General features: G+C 34.5%; 1 protein-coding gene across 24 annotated transcripts in view; it reads right to left on the bottom strand.

The window, feature by feature from the left end:
- The window catches only part of CCDC91 (coiled-coil domain containing 91), a 350,689-nt gene that overhangs the window by 114,666 nt on the left and 211,655 nt on the right, over nucleotides 1–24,368 (bottom strand). For all 24 annotated transcript variants that reach the window (XM_060658044.3, XM_060658051.3, XM_081796137.1 and 21 more), the window contains one exon: nucleotides 24,135–24,242. In XM_060658044.3, the coding sequence (XP_060514027.2) occupies nucleotides 24,135–24,242 (108 nt within the window). The remainder of the gene's footprint in view (nucleotides 1–24,134; nucleotides 24,243–24,368) is intronic.

The following is a 24,368-nucleotide window of genomic DNA, read 5'->3' as shown; positions in this document are numbered from 1 at the left end:
CAACTACGGTCATGTCCATGTCTATCTGGATCCCCATTTAGCAAATGTACAATAAATGCAAAATGCAATTCAGTTTCTAGAATCACAAAATCTTGGGACCAGAAATGAACTTAAAAGACACTTAATCTGGGATGCCTGGGTGGCTTGATAGATTGAACTTTTGACTCTTGAGTTCAGCTCAGGTCATGATCCTAGGGTCATGGGATTGAGCCCACGCTGGGCTCTATGCTGGGTGTGGAGTCTGCTTAAGAGTCCATCTCTCTCTCTGCCCCTCTCCCCTGCTTGAACTCTCTTTCTCTCTAAAATAAAAAGGGAAAAAAAGGAAGAAAAAAAAAGACACTTAATCTACTCATCCAATGTTTGAAACACTTCCACATTATATATGTGTGTGTGTGTGTGTGTGTATCCCCACACACCCACACATATATACACTGTATATATACACATTGTCCATGTTATCACTCAGTTAATCCAGATAAAGGAAATTTGCTACCTCAAGGAACACTGCTTACTCAGTATCCCTTTATATTAACTTGAACCATATGAAATAGCCATTTTTATAGGTAGAATGGTCTCATAAAACTGATTTCATATCAATGTCACTCCAATGTGAACAGGTGAACCCTAAAACAACTTTGTAGTTTCATGTTAAAATATTTCCCTCTAGTTTCAATACATTGACCCTAGTTCCATTATGTTCCAAAATAAGTCTACTCTTTTTTCATATAAGTTTTCTAAATGGGCAACTTATTTCAATACCTTCAACAGTATTCATATTATACATTCTTAGCTCCCTTCAACTTTTTATCCTTTATACTTTAAATATGTTCCAATTTGACTACAATCTTTTACAACCATGACAACCAGTACTAAAGGGAATTATGGGATATAAATTCAAATTAGAGTGGGTCTCTCCTCAGTTTTTCAGAAAACTAATTTCAATTACATCAGACTAAATTATATTACTTTTTAAAACTTACTGTTAAATAACACCCCTAAATGTTAAATACATGTGATATAGCTAAGTTTGGCTATTAAACCTCTAGAAATGCTAAAATTAAATTTTAATTTTGAGCCACTAATATTTATTACTTTTAAATTTCATTTTGGGTATAATACTATTACTTTAGCCTTTTAAAATACTTTTTTCTTAAATTTTTTAAAATGTTTTTTATTTATTTTTCAGAGAGGGACAGAGTGTGAGTGGGGAAGGCAGAGAGAGAGAGGGAGACACAGAATCTGAAGCAGGCTCTAGACTCTGAGCTATCAGCACAGAGCAAGATGCAGGGCTCAAACTCACAAGCTGTGAGATCATGACCTGAGCCAAAGTCGGTCGCTTAACTGACTGAGCCACCCAGGCACCCAAGTCTTTTAAAATATTTCAAATACAGGGGCACTGGGTGGCTCAGTTGGTTAAGCGTCCGACTTCAGCTCAGGTCATGATCTCACAGTCGTGGGTTCAAACGCCACATTGGGCTCTGTGTTGACAGGTCAGAGCCTGGACCCTGCTTCGGAATCTGTGTCTCCCTCTCTCTCTCTCTGCCCTCCCCCACTCACACTCTGTCTCTCAAAAATAAATAGATTAAAAACATTTCTTTAAATATTTTAAATACAACCTCATGTCATACACAAATGTGAAAACATGCTTTCAATATTTTCATCTAAATCATGACCAGACTGAGCAGAATAAGGATGAAGACAGTACTGTGGCATTCTACTATAAACCCTTAAGTGGATATCAATCCATATATTTATATATTTTTACACTCATTTCATCAATTTATCTAATGCCCTTGACTTCATATATTTCATACTTTCATTTATCAATTGATCTTATGAGAGACTTAATTTATTAAAGTTTAGATAACTTTTTCTGCCTCATTTTCCTTACTAACCTAGCAAATCCGTCCCCCAAAAGCATAAGTTTAGCCTGATAATATTTTCTTAGCAGATCAATCTCATTTCCTGAAGTTACCGTTCTTTCTTTAACAATCCACTCTAGAATCCGTACAAGAACCATTTTTACAATTACCAATTTATGAAATATTCTTTTTCAAATCTAAGAGTACTTTTCCATTTGTAGTCTAAGTCACTCAGATTATTCTTTTCAAATGCCTCAAAAGATAACAGAAAATGTTTCACTGTTTCTTTGTGCAAGTTCCTTGATCACAATTCACCTAGACAGACAATTATGTACCTATTACCAGGAGGCTGGTGCACAATTGTAACCTTTTCAGTACTCTAAGGCCTCTATTCTCCTTTAGTTGTGTTCTTTGTCAAGCAGAGTCATCTTTGTACTTAGATTAGTGAAGTAAAAACAAAAACGCCACAAAAAAACCAACATAGGAATCAGAGAAAACAAAATTCAACAGAAGTTGAATTAAGAAGTTAAGAAGTTCTAATTTCTCCTTATCATCTTTACAAATGATTCCCCAAACAATAAGCAGGACTATTCTTCCCATGGCTTTCTTAATGTGAACATTACTTACATTATTTTAAATTAGAATGATGACTTGTCTTTTCTCTCAAAGAATGCATTCAAGAAAATTAGAAGGTATGCTTCTTCGTATTTTCTGTGTAGGAATTTCAATTTAAAATTTCCCTTCTTTATTCATTTTCTTAAATTTACTATATGTGGAGAATAAAGAAAAGTGAAATATGTGGTAAGAGAGAAAAACAATTTTATGGCTAGCCACAATCTGCTAACATATCACTATATACATTTGGGACAGTAATTAGCAGGTAATAAAAATGTGTTTTTCCTGGCAGATAAATGGTCTCAAGGCATACTTTTTTTTTTCTATTTTATGAGAATGAGACTCCAGTGATCCTGATGGTGTACTAAGAATGGATTAGAATAATACCCTAACTCATAAAAGTAATAAAATTAGTGTTGTTACTGTTTTATAACCATTGTATATAAAATTAAGTAAAAAGAAAAAAGAGCTGGTTACATGTGTCATTATTTCTTCTATAACTAGGATTTTGATACCTATGTTTTTATGTGTTACCATACAAAAGAGTAGCATAAAAAATAATTACCAAGAAAGTGATGAATTAATATAACTGGATGAACTGTTTGAATGTATCAGAAAACTAAACTTTGACTACTTTGATGTAATTATAGTATTTCTGGAAATACACAGTAAAGATGACAACCAGAATTCCTCAATATCTACCTAAATCAATCAATCAATCATATGGCTTACAGAAAACATTTGAAATATCCAAACAACACTATTTAAAGTAACAGAGGCTAGTAAGAGTTACAGAACCAAATACAGGTTTCCAGAACTTTCTGGACTATATAACAGGCTAGACAAAACTCCAATAGACAAGTAGCACAAAGCATGTACAGAAAAGCATAGCAAAGCACTTAAGCATCCTTAAAAAGTCATGGCAATATTAATGATAAGTAAATAAATACAAACTTTGTTTACAAACTGCATTAATCAAGATTCTCTACAGAAGCAGAACCGATAGGAGACATGGAAGGAGGGAAGAAGAAAGAGAAAGTGAAAGAGGAAGTGGGAAAGGAGAGAAAGAGGGCGTCAGTGGTGATGACTGATTTTAAGGAATTGGCTCAATTAGTAGGGGCTACAAGTATGAAATCTTTAGGGCAGGCACCAGCCAGACTGAAAACTCAGGCAGGATTTCTGTGTTACATTATTAAGGAAGAATTTTTCTGTTTTAAGGAAACTGTAGTATTTATGCTTAAGGCCTTCAATTGATTGGATGAGCCCACCCAACATTATGTGGGTATAAGTGTATACATACTGTTAAGGAAAAAAATATTCTGATACTGGTTAAAACAGTAACAAAGACTTTGTTCAAGTCTATTGTGATAGATCCAAGATTGTTGCAATATGGAAAAGAGATTAGGTTCAACTTGAATAGAAGACCAAGAGGGGATTTACAGCCAGGGATGCAGGTTGAGGGGATTGGTTGATTGAAAATTAATATGAGACATCAAGGATAGGGAGCGATTCTTGCTAAACTGATATAACAGAATTCTTGCTGAAGGCTAGCCAAGGTGTTTAGGTAGCAAGGATTAAGCATAAGGAAATTGACCAGATATCAAGGGTCGGGGTGGGGATTCTCCAACCTGACTTAGCAGGATTCTTGGAAAAGTATACTGGGCTATGCAAGCATGGCAAGGATGGGGCCAAAATTGAGACCTAGTAAAGAAAAGGGTTTAGAGGAGCCTGACTGAAGTTTAGTTAAGAGATGTCTTATCCATACTCATCAGTACCCAGACACACCAAACTATATCTACAATTATATAAATACAATATTTATTATGTATGTGATATTATGTATATGCGTGATTACAGACATGAAATGGCCTCCATCTCCTGTTGGCTTTGATCTTTTGATTTAGTTATATTTTTTGGTAGTCTGTCTCACCTTGTTCTGTGTTTGCATCTATATCTATTAAACCTCACTACCTCTCTTTCCATATTCACTAACATTTGATCTCTCTGTGATGATCACCCTCTTGAATAATATGTCTGATTGCACATAAGAAGCTTCTGGATAGGCAACAATTGGTAAAAGAAAAATACAGTTCCCCAAATAACACATACCTATACATACCAAACCAGTGCAGCAATAATAATAACAGCAACAGGAGCATAATCCCTATCTGTCAGAAATAATGCTTTGAAGACAAAAAGTTAATTGAAAGTTTATCAGATGTAAAGAGCAGTATCCTTTTGAGATTTTTGGAAGCCCCAAGTGAGAACTGGATGGGAATGCTATTTAGGTGCTAACTCCTCATCCAAATATAACATAAAGTTCTAATGGCCATCCTGCTTTATGATACATTATCTCACAAGTTAAAAAACAAAACATAGATCATTGAATTTTCAAAAATTAGCCTGACAATTATATTCAGCTTTTGTAGTGAATAGTATCAGAAAAAAAAGAGGGCGCCTGGGTGGCTCAGTCGGTTGAGCGTCTGACTTCGGCTCAGGTCACGATCTCCGGTCCGTGAGTTCGAGCCCTGCATCAGGCTCTGGGCTGATGGCTCAGAGCCTGGAGCCTGCTTCCGATTCTGTGTCTCCCTCTCTCTCTGCCCCTCCCCCGTTCATGCTCTGTCTCTCTCTGTCTCAAAAATAAATAAATGTTAAAAAAAAAATTAAAAAAAAAAAGGTAGACTTATTTTGTAAAATATGATGAAATTCTTCAGAAAGTAATTTCAATACTCTTTTCTTTCTACTTTATTCTGGGATTTTTGAATCATATCTTCCGTATTGATCGTCAACCACTATATATTTACATAGACTTCAACAACAAATTTCTTCAGGTAGAGAGACAAACTTTAATTCAAATCAAATCTTTTCTATACTAAAAAATAAACTTTAAAATACACACAGCTTTCTTAATGAATATTTTCATTTTTAAAAGCCTAATTGCAGGGGCACCTATGTGACTCAGTTGGTTAAGTGTCTGACTCTTGACCTCGGCTCAGGTTATGATCTCACGGTTTGTGAGTTTGAGCCCCACATGAGGCTCTATGCCAACAACAGCACAGAGCCTGCTTGGGATTCTTCTCCCTCTCTCTCTGCCCCTCCTCTACTTTCTCCTTCTCTCTCTCTCAAAATAAACAAAAATTAATTAAAAAATATATTATCTGCCAATCACAATACTATACATAAAATCACCTTTCACCTTGTATATTATGGTTACATAAACATATACTTATTCATAATAAAATTTGCTTTAAAATACTCATTTTAAAATCAACTTTATAAACAAATAATTAGCATTACAAACTGACTCCTAAATTGGATGCCAAGAGTTGAGAGACTTAATTGGGGAGAAAAAATCAGAGTTAAACTTTAAAGTAGATTATAAAAAAATAATTTTCAGTATCTTAGCCTGTAATATTACCAAAATGTTAGCTAATTATACCTGAAACCCTTGGTTTATCTCCATTTAATTGTTTTCCAAATTTTCTGGCCAGTAAGAAAATTACCTTCCCCTCTCCACCAAAAGATTTGATTTCTGTTCTAAAGTATTAAAACCTTAAACAAGGGGAAATCGTTTTCTCATTGTTTCTAAAAGATTCACACATGTAAAATCTCACTAGTATGTGATTTAACAACATGGCACTTGCGTTATTTCTACTTTCTTGCCCTTGGGTTCTTTTCTCCATGGACTTTTCTGTTTCTTTTTTTCTATTTTTAAGGTATGAAGGTGTTCGGAACAAGCTTCCCCTGCCAAATGGGCTGCTTTGAGATGTGGGTTACTTTGCGCTGAAGTCATTCTAGGCAAAAGATTCAGGAAGAGCTTTCACCTGCCCCTTAACTGCCTAAAAGAATTTAGATAGAGGCTTGGTCTAGGAAAAGAACTAACATCAGAGATAACTACAAGGAATATGGGCTTTGGGGTTTCTGGGTGGCTCAGTTGGTTAAGCATCCAACTTCAGCTCAGGTCATGATCTCACGGTCAGTGAGCTTGAGCCCTGCATCAGGCTGTGCTGACAGCTCAGAGCCTGGAGCCTGCTTCGGATTCTGTGTCTCCCTCTCTCTCTGCCTCTCCCCTGCTCATGCGCTTCTCTCTGTCTCTCAAAAATAAACATTATAAAAAAAAAAAAGAATATGGGCTAGGTGTGGTAATAAACTGGGGGCGGGGGGGGGCGTTATTGGCGAAGCTTGGCAGGGCCCACAGAGCAAATTCCTCTCCGTGTCCCACAGTATCTGTAAAGCATGGCAAACATTTGTTTTCCTTATTTTCCTGTGAATTATGTTCCTCCCTTTTGAAATCTCAGGCTTGTACCCCCTTCTCCTTAGCTCAGGATAGCATGTAATCCTCAACTGCCTGACTGCCTGTGGGTATCACATTCTTATGGGGTTCCCGTATACACTTAATTAAATTTGTTTTTCTCCTGTTAATCTGTCTTATATCAATTTAATTAATAGACCAACCAAAAGACCCTAGAAGGGTAGAATAAAAAGTTTTCCTCCCCTATAGGTGCCAAGACCACAATATTTTTCTTCTCTGCCCAAGCAGAATGAGAGTGGGTGTCCTGTAACAATCTATCATTATCAATTTTCCTCTAAATGAATGCAAGGAATATTTTTAAACATTCCTGTGATCTGGAGATGTAATACACTTATACTGAAATAAAAAGCCTAGTATGATCAAATGCCGGTGCCACACAAAAAACCTTGTGATATTCAGGAGACCAAGCATAAATCACCCATTCCTTAATCTTAATTAAACCCAGATATAATTTTCTTTCATTTTAAATGCATTCCAGTTCAAAGTTAATCTTAAAAATTAAACCAATTATTTAAATGTTGGGGTACTTTTTTTCTTTTAAATTATATTTTTGGATACTTTCATACATTCATATAAAATTTTACCCACTTTTCAACTAAAATGAACTCTTCTACCTTGTCCTAAACAAAAAAAATTTTTACGTGAGATTCAAACTGTCTGACTTCTTGCCTATATTTATTATGATATTTTATTCATTTATTTTTTAAGTTTATTTTGGAGGGTGGGGAGAAGAGACAGAGAGAGGGAAACAGAGGACCTGAAGCAGGCTCTAAGCTGACAGCAGAGAGCCTGATGCAGGGCTCAAACTCATGAATCATGAGATCATGACCTGAGCCTAAGTCAGACACTTAACCAACTGAGCCATGCAGGTGACCCTATAATATTTTTATTTTTAAGCTTTGCAACAGGTATATATATATATATATATATATATATATATATATATATATATATATACATACACTTTTGTGACAAAGTCTGGGTTCTAAAAAATATATTTGATTAACAGTATCAAAGTTTTTGAAAGATAATGATGACAAATGAGTCTTGATATATTAAGGTAATGCTAGCTGCTATCAACAAATAATTCCAAAATTTTCACTGACTGAAAACAACATAAGTTTTCTTTGTTATTCATGGAAATGTCTTGAATGGCAGATTCCCTCCAAGCGATAATTCACAGACCCAATCTCCTCACACATGTGTTTCTGCCATTGCCAAAATCCTTAACGTTTTCTCTTACAGGCAAAGAGGAGATATGACAAAGCCCATCTAGTTTTGAACCATCTTGGCCAGTGAATGACACACATTACTTGCACTCCCAAATCACTGGTGGAAAACTAAGCTACTTGAACTTTGTTTACTGTCTAGAGAAATCATAATCTAAACTAAACTGTTGAATCTGAAAGGGATTATTTCATATTAGTGGTTTCACTTGATAGGTATTTAATGGGAGGATATAGGCAAAAGGACGCCTTTATGAATGACAACAACTCCACAAAGGCAAAGGAAAAGACCCGCTCAGGGAACGCCAGCTAGTTGTTACAACCATATGTTAAGTAAGAGGAACAAATTTTGGTGGGTAGTTAGCTATCACTGCCATGCCTGCACAGGATGTATAAAAACTAAATTCAAAGATATATTATAAGCTCATCAGAGTAAAATTATAGAACATCAAGGATAAAAACGAACTATGAAAAATAACCAAAGCATAAAGACAGATGATCTATAAAATATCAATAACTGAATGAACATCAGGCATCTCATAAGAAGCATTACACATTAAAGACAGTGGAATAACACCTTCAGGAAAAACAACTGCTATAGTATTTTACACAGTACTGGAATTCTTTTCACAAATTATGATACAATAAAAAGTTTCAGAAAAAAAATGTTGAAGTTTCTACTTCATAATTAATAAAGACTATAAGAAGTAGATTGAACTCATGAAGGAGAGAAGGCAAGCAGTAACAGGTAAACAAAAAAAATCTGTAAATATGTGAGCACATCACAATAAAAATGTAAATAATCACAGTAATATTTGGGGGGAATTTAAGGACTAGAACTAAATACTGAACAAGTATGGGTACATGGAGGCAAGAGTAAAAACGTGGTAAAGCCTGTATAATATTTGTCCTTTAGAGAAGAGGAAGGGAAGTATGACAGAGAAGTTGAGACAGTACTTTCCCCCCAAATTTAAAAGGTCTGAAGCAAATATGTCATAATGAAATTGACAGTGTTCAGAACACACTATCCAAGACTCTGGCACCTTGACATACTAAATATTTTAGGCTGAAGGAATGTGAGAAATGGAAGGTGCAGGAAGAATCCTCTGACCTTCTCTTTTTCCCCTGACGTAAGTGGTAAGAACTTCTTGTCAGAAGTGCCCACCCTATACCCAGAAAAAAGGAGCTTCCTTATTTCTGAAGACAGGTGGATGTCAAGAATCCAAATGAACAGGTCTTACTAAATTGCCCCCAGTTCGCTTTGCTTATAGCCTTTTGTCCTATCATGTTTTTCCATGACTTTCCACTCTTCATCAAATCTAGTATAAAAATGCTCAGGTTTTAGTGTATCTTGGTTTTATTTCCTTATTAAAGTTCCCATGTCATGAAAAAAGTACATTAAGTGAATATATATGGTCATCTCTTTGTTAATCTGTCTTTTGTCACTTCAGTTTATAAGGCCCCAGCCAGAGAACTGAGGAAAATATTAGAAAAAAACATTTTTCCTCTGCTACAAAACCATGTGTTAAATCTAATGCTATGCCTAGTATACTAATTTTGTGTTTGCTTTATTTAGTTACCAAAAATTACAATAAAATGTGACACGGGAAGTCTCAAAATTGATAGAGGAATTTTCCAGAATTTGTATGGAAATTATTTGAAAACATCAATTACCAAATGCTAATGGAAATTGTAACCACATAAAAAAATCTAAGCATTCTCTCAAATAAAAAACCTTAAAAAATAACAATGAATGTGTGAACAATTTCTTGTATTTCAGGATAACGGACATCCCTTTGCATAAAAGTAATCACAGATAACAAAAGAACTAAATCTAGAGATTTTTCCATAGAACTACAGCTACTAGTTATTGAGTAATTACTATATACTAGGCACTTTGCTTCACTTAATCCTTATATAGCACCTATTAGATACTACAATTAACTCTAATTTAGAGATTTTAAAAAATAAGTACAAAGAAATTCTATAGTTGCCCTAATCCAAACTACTAATAAAAGATACCATTTGAAGTAGCTTCTTAGTCCACAAAAATATCAAAAAATTACATGTCCTTTCTTCCAACCTATCCCTTTAACTGGTTTGAGGTTAAAAACACCTTAAAAAGTAGGAATAGTAAAAGTAGGAGTAGGGATTCTTTCCTCTTATAATTCTGCAACTTGAAGGATGAGAAAGAAGAAGGAATGCTGAAGATTAGCAATATGAAGGCAATACTAAAACAGTGTCTATCAAAGTTCTCTCATAGATATTACCTGATTTGCCTTGGGCTCCAACTAAATTGTTAAGAATAAAAATTAATAAAGGAGAATCCTGTTAATCTGAATAGTAAACAAATATCCCCACTATTCTCATTATCAAGAAACTTAGAAAACATTGCCCCAAATGATGTTTCCTAATATTGTGGAAACAAAATATTCACAAATACCTGGATTCTTGTTAAAACACCACATTGAAGCCCCCAAATATGCTGGGTTTTGACTAAAAATAGCTAACTATTGCCAATTTCATAACATTCATATATTCTTTTGTCCCAATGGATCTACTGTATCAGACTCTGCAGGAAAGGGAACATTACTAAGGAATCCAAGGGATTTTCATGATAAAGCTAATGTGAGGGGAAAATTACCATAAAGAGGAAATTAAGAATTCAAGATCCTAAAAGGTTTGGCAAAGTATGGTCTCTGGTTCAAATTTAACCTGTAGCCTGATTTTGTAAATAAACTTTTATTGAAACATAGCAATGGTCACTCATTCACATATTGTTTATGGCTGCTTTCTCACTATACTGGCAGAGTTAAAACAGTTTTAGCAGAGAATCTAAAATACTTATTTTATTATCTACCCATTTTCAAAAAAATGTTGCCAACCTTCCCTAATCACAAAATAACACAACAAAGAGTTGTACATAATAAACCAACAAAAGACATAAAATGAAATCATTAACATAATCCAAAAGTAGGCACACACACACACACACACACATACACACACAAAAACACACATAGAAAACATGGAACAGACAGAAAACAAATAGCAGGATGGTACATTCAAACCCCAAAGTATCGATAATCACATCAAATGTAAAGAGTTTTAAAAACACAATAAAAAGGGGGTGCCTGAGTGGCTTAGTCCATTAAGTGTCCAACTCTTGATCTCAGCTCAGGTCTTGACCTGAGTCTTGAGTTCAAGCCCTTTATAGGCTCCACACAGGGCATGGAGCCTACTTCAAACAAACAAACAAACAAACAAACAAACAAACAAATAAATCCCACATAATAAAAAGGCAGTGGCTATTTGATTACATAAAAGTAAGAGCCAACCACCCGCTTCCTGTAAGAAACCCATTTTAAACATACAGACAGAAATAGATTAAAAGTAAAGGGGGGAAAAAGTAAAAGTATAGGGGAAAATATATTATTCTGACAATAATCAAAAGACAGGTGAAGAAACTATATTAATATCAAACAAAGCAGATCTCATAACAAACAACATTATCAGAGAAAAGGCATTTCATAGTGTTAAAGAGAAAATTATATTAAGAGGACTTAATCCTAAATGTTTATATACTAAATAGAAGTGTGTCAAAATCACTAGCAAAAAAATAGAATTGCAAGGGAAACTAGTCAAATCCATAAGCACAGTCAGATCTTTCAACACTTGCCTCTCAATAAGTGGCAGACAAGAAGAAAGAAAATCTGTAACAATAGAGAAGACTTGAACAACTCAATCAAAAACTTGATCTAAATGACACTTATAAAGAAACTCCAACAGAAGAATGTGCATTCTTTTCAAGTAGATAAGGAATATTTACCAAGACAGAGCATATCCTGAGCCATAAAACAAACCTCAAAAAAATATTTAAATCACATAATGTTCTCTGCCCACATTAGAATAAGATTAGAAATCAATAAAAGAGATACATGTAGAAAACCAGAAAATATTTTAACACTAAATAACACACTTCTAAATAACCCAAGGATAAAAGAAGAAATAAAAAGAAAAATTAAAAAGTATATTTAAGTCACTGAAAATGAAAACATGCCATTTAAAAATGTGAGACATGCACCTAAAGTAGTACCTAGAAAGAAACATATCACTAAAGGCTTATACTGAAAAATAAAAGTATCAGTCAATGGCCTAAGCTTCTGTTTTAAGACACCAGAATAAGTGCAAACTGAAATCCAATTAAACTAAATAAATAAAATAATAAAGGTCAGAGTATCAGTCAATGATATAGAAATAAGAAAAACACAAAAAATAAAATCAATGAAACCAAAAGCTGGTCTTTGAAAAGATTAAAAGAATCAATAAACTTCTACAAAACTAATCAGGAAAAGAGAAAAATGACAGATTACTAATACCTGGAATAAGATAAGAGACATCACAAAACTTGCTACAGATATAAAAGGACAACAAGAGAATATTATGAGAAAATACATATACATATATAACATAAATTATATATGTATTTGTTTGACAAAATCCAACATCTATTCCCAGAATAAAAACTAGGAGTAGAAAGAAAAATACTCGACCTAGTAGAGAACTTTCATGAAGATATCTAGAGCTAACATTATAGCTAATGATGAAAAACTAAATGCTTTCTTCCCATGGTCAAGCAAAAGGCAAAGATATCCTTCCATATTGTACTATTGTACTAGAGGTTTTCAATATTGTACTAGAGGTTTAGCCAGTGCAGTAAGAAAAATAAAAGACATTAAATTAAAAGGAAGATGGAACAATATCTATATTCTCAGACAACATAATTGACTATGTAGAAAATCCAATAGACTCTATCAAAACAAGCTGCTAAAACTCACAAGTGATTTTAGCATCATCACAGAATACAAGACCAATATACAATTGTATTTTTTTGTACAACACGCACTGGATAATTGAAGTTGAAAAAATATAAAAGTCAAAGCAGCACTAAAAAAAGAAGAAATGTTGTGGAATAAATCTGACAAGATGTGCTAGACCTGAACAGTAAAAATTTTAAACGTTACTGACAGAAATTAAAAAATACTTAAATAAGTGGAGCAGTATACCATATTCTTAGGTAACAAGACAATATTGTAAAGTTGTCAATTACATCCAAATAGATTCAACACAATCCCAAGCAACATCTGTGACAGCATAAGAAATATATATTTGGTCTTCATTCCAAGCTCCTATCAAAGAGCTTCTAAAAGCCTTGGGATCTCCTTAGAGATAGGAGTAAAAGGAGTATCTTTTGTTATTCACACCAAGCCCCCTTCAATTATGCCCGAGTTTTTGTTAATGAGATGACTCTTGGTGGACCCCAACGTAGCTTCAGAATGGGGCTGTCAGAAGAACCAACCATGTGATTAGAGGTTGGAACATTCAACCTTACCCCCTTCCTCAACCTTTAGGAAGAGGGGAGGGGCTGGAGATCGAATCAGTCATCAATGGTCAGTGATTTAATCAGCCATGCCTATGTAATGGAATCCCCATAAAAACAAGAAGATTTAGATAGCATCCAGATTGGTGAACTGGGTAAACTGGAAGAGTGACACACCTGGAGAGGGCACAGAAACTCCACGATACCCTGGCTGCCCCCACATGTTACCCTTTACATCTCTTCTGTTTGGCTGTTCTGAGCTGTATCCTTTATAATAAACTGGTAATAGTAAGTAAAACACATTCCTGAGTTCTGTGAGCTGTTCTAGCAAATTATCGAACCTCAGGAGGGGCTTGTGGAAAGTCTTGATTTATAGCCATTTGATCAGAAATACAGGAGGTCCAGGGACTGAGAGGGGGTTACAGGAGCTCCTGGATTCATAGCCTGTTGGTTAGGAGTACAGAATGCATAGAACTTGCAACTGGAATATGAAGTGGGGTAAGTCTTATGGGAGTAAACCCTTAATCTGAACTTTGCACTAACTCTGGGTACTGTCAGAATTAAACTGACAGAGCACCTGGGTGGCCAGTCACTTAAGCATCTGACTCTTGACTTTGGCTCAGGTCATGAGCACACAGTTCATGAGTTTGAGCCCTACCTCGGGCTCTGTGCTGGTGGTGTGGAGCCTGGTTCAGATTCTCTCCCTCTCTCTCTACCCTCCCCCTGCTCTCTCTCTCTCTCTCTCAGATTAAATACATAAACTTTTTTTTAAAAAAAGAGAAGAATTAAATTGACTTATACAACAACCAGCAGGGGAATTGGAGAATTGCTTGATGTTGAAACTCACACATTTGGTGTCAGAAATGATATGAGTAAACACAGCTCCTATCATCTCAGCATGCTCTGTGGTAAAAACTGACAGGCTGATTATACAATTTATATGTAAGTGCAAAGAACACAGACTAGCCAGAACAAGTTTGAAATATAAGAACAATATTGGAGGACTTCTGCTATCTGACTTCAAGACTAGTAGTATAGGAGTTATGATATGTAAATGGAACCAATAGAGAGTTAAGTAATAAACACACACATATCTTATTAATTTTTAATAAGGCACAAAGAAAATTCATGTGTGAAAGAACAGTCTTTTTGTTTTTAATTTGAGAGGGAGAAAAAGAGCAAGTGTGAGGAGGAAAGAGGGGCAGAGGGAGGGGGAGGGAGGGAGGGAGGAAGGGAGACAGAGAATGAGAGAGAGAGAGAGAGAGAGAGAGAGAGAGAGAGAGAGAATCTTGAGCAGGCTCAGTGCTCAGTAAGGAGCCTGACGCAGGGCTGGATCACATGACCCTGGGATCACGACCTGAGCCAAAATCAAGTCAGATGCTCAACTGATAGAGTCATGCAGGCACCCCTCAAGGACACAGATAATTTTAAAGTAAATGAATGGAAAATGAAAGACCATATAACTAGTAAGCATAACAGAGTTAAATTAACTATGTTATTATAATACAAAATAGACATTAAGAAATACAATAGGAGAATTTAACAACTACAAAATCACATGCATTCAACAATAAAGCACCAGAATACAAGACAAAAAAAACTGACAGAATTGAAAGAAATAGACAAAATCAATTACAATTGGAGAGATCAACACTCTTTTTCTCAGTAACTGAAAGAAGAAAATACAATCACTGCATTTTGAAGAACTGAAAAACATCAACCATATTGACCTAATTTGTCATTTATAGAACATTCTACCCAGCCACAGTAGAATATACATTCTTTTCAAATGTACACAGTATATTCATAAAGATAGAATATATGTTAAGCTACAAAACAGGTCTTAATACACTGAAAATAAATGATTCAATACAGAATATATTCTCAATACAAAACAATTTAAATTAGAAATCAATAAAAAAAAGAAAGCTAGAAAAAAAATCTCAAAATATGGGAAATGTAAACAACACAACACACTTCTAATGAGCACCGGGTATTGTATATAAGTGATGAATCACTCAATTCTACAACTGAAACTAATATTACACAGTATGTTAACTAACTGGAATTTAAATAAAAATGTGAAGCTAACTAACTTACTGTATATCTCATTGCTTAAACAAAAATCTTAAAGAAATTTTAGAACATCTCAAGCAAAATGAAAATGAAAACATGCCATATTACAATATGTGGAATATAGTCAAATTGGCTATTAGCATAAACGTGATAGCTCTAAAATCATGTATTTGTACTTCCATCTTGAGAACTATAAAAAATAGAGCAAATCAAACTCGAAGGAATAATAAAGGTCAGACCAGCAATGAAATAAAAAAAGAAAAAAAAAAGAAAAAAATCAATGGAACCAAAAACTGCTTCTTAAAAAAGATTAACAAAGTACTAAATCTAAACCAACTGATATAAATTCCCACTATGAAGAAAAGAAGAAAGGACATCACTATAAATCTTACAAAAGAACAATAAAACACCATTATATTTTTCCGATAAATTTAACAATTTAAGTGCAAAGCAAGGTTCCTTGAAAGACATAAATTACTAAAAATAATAAACAGAAAATTAGTAATTAAAAACTGTCTCAACAAAGAAAATTATATACCTATATGGCTTCTCCAGTGGATCCCACCAAACATTTAAAGAAAAATAATACTATTCCTATTCCAATCCTTTTAGAAAACAGAGAAGGCAGAAATACTTTTTTATGAGGCCAGTTTTACTGACACCAAAACTAGAAATAGGTATCACAAGAAAACAAGAACAAAACCAAAAACTACAGACCTATATTCATCATGAACACAGACACAAAAATCCTCCATAGAATTTTATCCCACTGAATCTTTCAGTATATAAAATAAAAATTTCTCATTAACAATAGGATTTGCCCCATGAACATAACCAGTTTGATATATGAAATTCAATAATATATAACATTACATAAAAAAGAAACACATGATTATGTCCATAGATACAGAAAAATAAATGAACAAAAACTAAACACTCATGATTTAAATAAAACTCTTAGAAAAGTAGTAATAAAAGATAACTTCCTCAACAAATGGCATCTATGGAAAACCGAGAATTAATATTACACTTAAGGGTTAAAGACTAAATGGTTTCTCCCTGAGAATTAGGAATAAGTCAAGACGCTGTCACCACATATATTAAATGTTATACTGGAGGACCTAGCAGTTAAATAGCAAGAAAAAGAAATGAATGACATACAAATTGCAAACAAAGCATAATCCTAAATAATATGGAATACTGAGTAATTTCCAGATGACATTATAAGGTACAGAGAAAATCCTAGAAAACCGACAAAAAAGTTACAGACTTAAAAGGTGAATTTACCAAGATTTCAGGATGAAGAGCAATATACAAAAAACCAATTGCATTAATACACTAGCAAAGAAAATCTGAAAATATAATTTTAAAATTCCATTTATGAGAGTATTCTAAAAATGAAATACTTACAAATAAATTTAACAAAGTATACCTGATCCTATATACTGAAAACCACAAAACATTATTGAGAAATTAAATATGATCTAATAAAATGGAGAAAAACACTATGTTCACGGATATTGTAAGATTCAATATTGCTAAAATGGCATTTTTTTTCTAAATTAAACTATAGATTATGTAATTCTAATCAAAATCACAACAGGCTTTTTTTTTTTAAATGGAAACTGACAAGCTGAATATAGAATGTATGTATAAGAAAACGCTTATTATCGGGGCGCCTGGGTGGCTCAGTCGGTTGAGCGTCCGACTTCAGCTCAGGTCACCATCTCGTGGTCCATGAGTTCGAGCCCCACGTCGGGCTCTGGGCTGATGGCTCAGAGCCTGGAGCCTGCTTCAGATTCTGTGTCTCCCTCTCTCTCTCTGCCCCTCCCCCGTTCATGCTCTATCTCTCTCTGTCTCAAAAATAAATAAATGTTAAAGAAAAAATTAAAAAAAAAAAAAGAAAACGCTTATTATCTAAACTAGCAAAACAATTTTGAAGAATAAAATTAAAGTTCTTATACATAAAATTTTAAGACTTACCATAAAGTCATAGTAATAGAGCTGTATGGTATTGGTGTACAGATAGAAAACTAGATCACAGCAGTGCTTTTCATCCAGGGGTGATTTACCATCCCCATTCTTGCAGGGGCCATTTAGTAGTATCTGGTGACATTGCTGTTTTTTGTTTGTTTGTTTTTAATTTTTAATTTTTTTTTTTTTTTTTTTTTTGAGAGAGAGAAAGAGCACAAGCAGGGGAGAGGGGCAGGGAGAGAGAAAATCTTAAGCAGGCTTCACACTAAGCATGGAGTCCAATGTGGAGCTCGATCCCAAGGCCCAAGGATCATGACCTGAGCCAAAATCAAGACTCGGAGGCTCAATCAACTGTTATTTTATTTTATTTTTTTTAATGTTTATTTATTTTTGAGACACAGAGAGACAGAGCATGAACGGGGGAGGGGCAGAGAGAGAGAGGGAGACACAGAATCCAAAGCAGGCTCCAGGCTCTGAGCCATCAGCCCAGAGCCCGACGTGGGGGCTCGAACTCACGGACCGCGAGATTGTGACCTGAGTTGAAGTCGGACGCTTAACTGACTGAGCCACCCAGGCTCCCCATCAACCAACTGTTATTAAAGCAAGTAAACTAATCAATAGTAGCAAACACAGATCAGTGGTTGCCTAGGGTTAGGGTTGTTGAGGGTGGATGACTGTAGAAGGGCATGAGATAATGTCTTGGGTTGATGGAAATGTTCTGTATCTTGATTGTGACAGTGGATAAACAGGTGTATACATCTCTTAATAACAAGGGTATTTTCCTGCACTTAGAGCATACACAAAAAAGTTGATAGGCTTGGGTGATCCAGCAAAATACAGAATAAACCCATAATCTATTTCTCACAGAATTTACATTCTGGTATGGGATTCAAATGATACTTGTATTTCTTAGGGAAGACACTGGAAGATAATACATTAAAAAATGTATGTTGGGAGGCCCCTTGGTGGCACAGTAAGTTGAGCACCAGACTATTGATCTAGGCTCAGGTCAGATCGTGAGTTCAAGCCCTGCAGTGAGCTCTGCACTGATGGTGCAGAGCCTCCTTGGGATTCTGTCTCTCCTTCTTTCTGTCCCTCCCCTGCTTGTGTACACTCCTGTGCTCTCTCTCTCTCTCTCTCTCTCTCTCTCTCTCTCAAAATAAATAAATAAACTTAAAAAAAAGCGTGTTGGTGGCTACTGGACATTTTGACAAGGCACTGCAAGTAATAATATAGATAGTTTATTTTGTGTGCTTGGGTAACATTCCATATATAAATCTGTTAATAGCACTTAAGAGATTTTAAATAGTAAATTGTACATATCCTTCACAGAAATTTGGATTTTACAAGTGCTGACAGAAAGGAACTAAGAAAATTTATGAGTGTTACAATTCAAAAGTATAAATAATATTTAAAATTTACATCTATGCACATATACATCCCTCCACCCCCAGTCACACACACACACACACACACACACACACACACACACACACACACACATGCACACATCAAAATATTTGCTTACCTAATAAAGGTTAACCTCCACTCATTACTTCCTCCTTCTTGGGTACTCTGGTCTATCCATTTTTTCTTTTTAAATCTTTAGTCTTACTAACTTGGCTCTTGCCCATAAGAACAAGTTTAAATGAGTTCAACTTCTAGGCCAAAATACAAGGAGGATAAAATTTCCCCTTCATAGCTCCTTCTACCTACAGTGTGCTGTCTTATTTTAATGATCTAATAAGCTTTTCAAAGACTTACCTTCTGTTTCTATTTTTTCATCTTCTTTTTTACTCATATGATTATCTACTTCGATCCTCCACCATTCCACTGAAACTATTCTTGTTAATGACACTTTCTTGTTGTCATATCCAGCAGTCATTTGTAAATCCATACCTTACTTACTTATTTTACATCATTTGAAAATGTTAACCACTCACTTTTTTGTAAAATGCTCTCTTCCTGTGACTTAGGTATACTAGGCATTTGGTTTCTTCCTTTTTCTCTTGCCAGTTTACAGTTTCCTTCATGAGCTCTCTTAGCCTATCCATTATTTATTGAGGTCCTTCAGGACCCTAGATGGAATTTATTTTCTCATTCTATATATCCTCTGGTCTCATCCACAGACATACTTTCAATGACCTTCTATATACTTCTGACTTCCAAATTAATTCAAAACCAGATTTCTCATAGTTCTAGACTCTGTATTCAACTCTGTTATGCACTCTGATCTTGTATATTCCACAGGCACTATAAACTCAACATGTCCAAAACACAAAATTTTCAACCCTAACCATGCTCCAGGTCTTAAGTTTCCTATTTCACTGCACTGCCAAAACCAAAAATCTGGTCATCATCCACAAAAATATATTTATGTATATAAATACATATTTATGTATATAAAATGTGTGTGTTGGTGTGTGTGTAAATATATCCTTTATCAATCAACATTTACTTCCTCTTTTTTATTCCCACATATTCTCTGGTTTCTGTTCCCTTAATATGACTCAGAACCATCAAAATCTCTCTTTCCCACGCACCCACCTTACTTTGGGCCACCACCATTCTTACTTGGATAACTGTAATGGCTGTTTAAGAAGCTGTTATGTGCTTCTCATACTGTCTTTCATCAATTCATTTTTATAAACTTTAGCCAGAGTAATTATGACTAAAATGTAAATCCAAACAAATGTCACATCTCTAGTAATGTCTTAAGGACCCAATTTCCTGTCAGACAAGGGCCTTTATTATCCTTTCTGTTGCATAAAATAATCTTTCATTTGGCAGTCTTAAATAGCCTCACCCACCCTTGCCAAGCATTTATATTATAATCTCTCATTTAAAGGATTGTGAATACGTTATTCCATCTACCTCTCTCATGCTAAGTTCTCAGTTCTGACCTCACTTAGACCCATGAACCCTGAGAGAACTCATCATTAGTCCAGTAAGTCTTCCCTTACCCTATATGAAGGAACTACATACCCTTTAATATAACATAATTATTTATTCTATCATAACTTACCATAGTTTTACAATAATTTCATGTTTCCACCTGCTTAATAAAAGGGCTGTGTCTTGCTCATATTATATTCATATACTCCAGCAGAATGCCAGTCATAAAAAAGGCCCTCATTAAATAAGGAAGAGAGAGAAGGACAAAAAGTTGGTCTAGCATTCAAATACTAGATGAGGCCCCAAGACAAATGAATAAAAATTTAAAGGCCACTTTTTTAAATCAAACACAAGATAAAACATGAACTACAAATAAGTAGCCTTTCTACTACAGACTGGAAATTAGAAAACGTGAGTCATAACCTTGGTTCTGGGAGGAGCCATACAAATGATCTTGACCAAGAATAGCAAAGATGATAATAATTCAGCCAATACCAGCTGAACACCTAGAATGTGCCAAGTTCTATTCTAAGCACTATGCAGGTCTGATGTCATATAATACTCATAGCAATACTATGAGGTAGGAATTACTTGTATATACATTTTACAGGTAAGAAAAATGAGGCACAGAGAGGCTAAGGACATTCCATAGTACACAGTTAAGTGACAAAATCAAGCAGTCAGATTTCTGAGCATCTGCTTGAAACTACTCTGAATATACTTGCTTTTCCCTTAAATTCTCAATTTGAAAAAAAAAAAACAATTAAAAAAGGGAAAGGTATGCATGTGTACACACACACACACACACACACACACACAGGCTAAATTAAATTATTCCTAAGGAACCATCCAGCTATTATTCTTGTTAAATTAAATTTATTAATTTCAAATTTCAAATGGCATCTATGAAATATGATTAGAAAAACAAGTGTGGGATGACCATTTATATACCTTATGTGATTTGGCCTACTAATCATATCCCCTTTTAGTGTTTGGTTTTTAAATGGCATTTCATCACACTGAATATCATACTCTAAATATCCTGAGGTAGTCTTAGACTGTTCTTCACCAAATGTTTCCAAATCGTCGATGAACATGGGATATCCTTCTGCTTACTTAGGTTATTTTTAATTTCTTTCAGCCTGTTTTGTAGTTTTCAGCAGACAAGTCTTTCACCTCCTTTACTCCGAGGTATTTTATTCTTTAATGTGTTATTGTAAACTGAATTGCTTTCTTAATTTCTTTTTTGAATATTCATCAAGAATGTATAGAAATACAACTGATTTTTGTGTGTTAATCTTTTAACTTGCAACTTTGCTGAATTCATTTATTAGCTCTGTTATTGGCTATTTTCGATAAGGCATTGTAAGAAAAAGACAAATTCAGCAATGAATTCACAAGAAGAAGACAATTCATAAGAATCGAATTACAGGTAACAAAAAAAGTTCAGAAATTTGAGGACTTGCAGGAATAACTATCTTCCCAACGTCAACTTATAAAAAGAAACAACTGAGAAGGTCTCCGAGCAACAAAAGGCCAACTACATTCAATCTTACAGCAAGTACTGAATCAAGTATATGTTAGCTACACCCACTATTAAGGATGCAATGGATTAAAATGTCTCCAAGCACAGACCTAATAAGCCTATTACTGTTACTGTCCTCTATATACTTTCATTTGGAACAAATGGTCTGGAGAAAGAGACTCCTGGAATTTCTTAAACCCATGCTTGATAAACAAAGTTATCTTTAATCAGAAAAAGAGAGAGACATAGAAAAATGGGCAACCATAGGGGTAAAATCATATAAACAAATTAAATGTAGGAAGTAGTTCCCTAAAATAACTGTGGGTTTACCTTTCACAAATGGAGCTGATTGTAATCAAACAGATAAGGAGCCAAAAGAACCATTATTCTGAACTGCCACAATCTGCCATCTAAAGTAACCCATGTCTCCCAATTTTCTACAGTCAAAAAGCAGGCTAAGAAATGGCATACTCACCAATACTCGTATTAGATATTGCCAACAAAGATATTGAAGAATTTAAAACCTACAAGATCATGAAGAACAGTGGACTAGAAACTCTGTCCCTAAAGCCTAAACAGAATCATGGTCAATCAAAGAGCAATCCTATCCCCATAACACACATTATTTAATCTGTCCATTGAGATTTTAGAATTGCTACATACTAATGACAGCTGTTCATCTGATTCTTCATCCTTCCTACTGAGAGTGTTTACAGTAAATACCTTTATCTTGCTACTATATACTAAATATGTTGAAGGTAAACAACATGTATTTTAGTTTCTAGTTCTTTAGATCAAAAGGGACTATATATCTGGACCTGATAATGTATACACTATGGTACATCATTCCCTACCTATCATCCAAAGATCCTGGACTTTTGAGCTTGAGGCCATAGCTTGGAAAGAACTTTCAGATTTTCTCCCAAGGAGACAGGGTAAGCAAATTTGCCAGTAAGATGGAAACTGGGAATATTTGGCAACCATAAGAGCCAACTGTGGCATAATTAATGCTGTTTACCAAATATTTCCTGTTCCCTCCCTTTCATATTCATAGTAGGATCTCACTACCTGACCTCGTTATGATGAAGTAAAGCACTACTGATATAAATTGAGAGTAGAAGCGTCATTTCCAATCCAGAATATTTAATTACTGGTAGGATATTTGGGCTTCTATTCATTCTGCAATGTTAAAAGGTATTGTTCCACATAGGAACTACACTAGGGTGAAGACAAGATGGGACTAGGGCCCAAAACATTGTATCTGTATCTGTAGCATGAGTAAGATATAAGTCTTTGCTGTCTGAAACCAGAGAGACAGGGCATAACCTGCCCTGCCCTGGCTAATACATGCTTTATGCTATTTCACAGTTCTGTGACCTTAACTCTTCTCCATGATTTTTCTCTCCATTCACAAAATCATACACTTCATAGTTCTGGTGACCTAGTATTTCGACACCCAAAAGAGTATAGTTGTTATATTAAATTTATAAAATTCCCTATGTATTTCTTCTTCCAAGCCATTTATTAAAATGACACTGAAAAATATTTAATAGAATTGACCCTAATCTTGGTAATAGGGTAGCATATTTATGTCTCCATTTAAATTCTACACCTAACTTTGTTTTCCAAATTCTCAGTATGCTTTCTCATGATATAAAAGAGTTCCTTTAAACAAAGCTGGTTTTATTTTCACCTACCAAGTTTTATGTTATTTACAAGTGTTTCTGGGAATTTCTTGAATATATTATTTACACTATAACACCTCCATAAATGCTCAACTGATTGTTCAATGTAATCACGTCTTTATGTCTTCTAAGACATTAAATCAAGAAAAGAAACAAATTTAATGGAAAAATTCAAATAGAAACCAATGTCTATATGCAATGAAAGGTAACTTAAACATAAATAAGTACTTTCAAAAATGCAAATATTATTTATAAATCTCATAGCACTAAAAATCATTTCACATGCCATAATACGTTCACAGTCATCTCTTTGCCTCTGTTATTTGATGAATAATACTGTAACTCAGAAATTAACATAAGAATCATTAATTTGGTGGAAAGCCACATACTTTAGGCCTTTAGCTCTATTTTTAGTCTTTCATAAAATTCCCAAACTTTAACATTGAGTTTACATAAGCATAGTTTTTTCCTCCAAAATACACCAAGGAAAGTAAATGGCACGAAACTGAATAAACAGTTATAGAGCTCTCAGGGGAGGAGAGTCAGAAAAGTATAAATATATAATGGATGTGCAATTTTATTACCTGAGTATTTAACAACTCTTCACACTTGTGTGCTTGTTTCTCAATTGCAGAAATGTACTGTTTTTCAATAGCTTCTACTTGTTGCTTAACTGAAGACTGCAGTAGTGCCTAAAAACAAGCAAAAAAGTCATTTGGATCTCAGACAAAACTTGGAGTCTACTGTTGGCATGGGAATTTTTTTTGACAGTTGTACATATCTGAAATACAACACTCTTCTGCATTACAAAATACACA

The sequence above is a fragment of the Panthera onca genome, chromosome B4, assembly GCF_046562875.1.
Source record: "Panthera onca isolate mPanOnc1 chromosome B4, mPanOnc1 haplotype 2, whole genome shotgun sequence".
NCBI classification, from domain to species: Eukaryota; Metazoa; Chordata; class Mammalia; order Carnivora; family Felidae; genus Panthera; species Panthera onca.
Note: the sequence above shows the minus strand (reverse complement) of the source record. Positions and strands in the feature narration are given on the sequence as shown.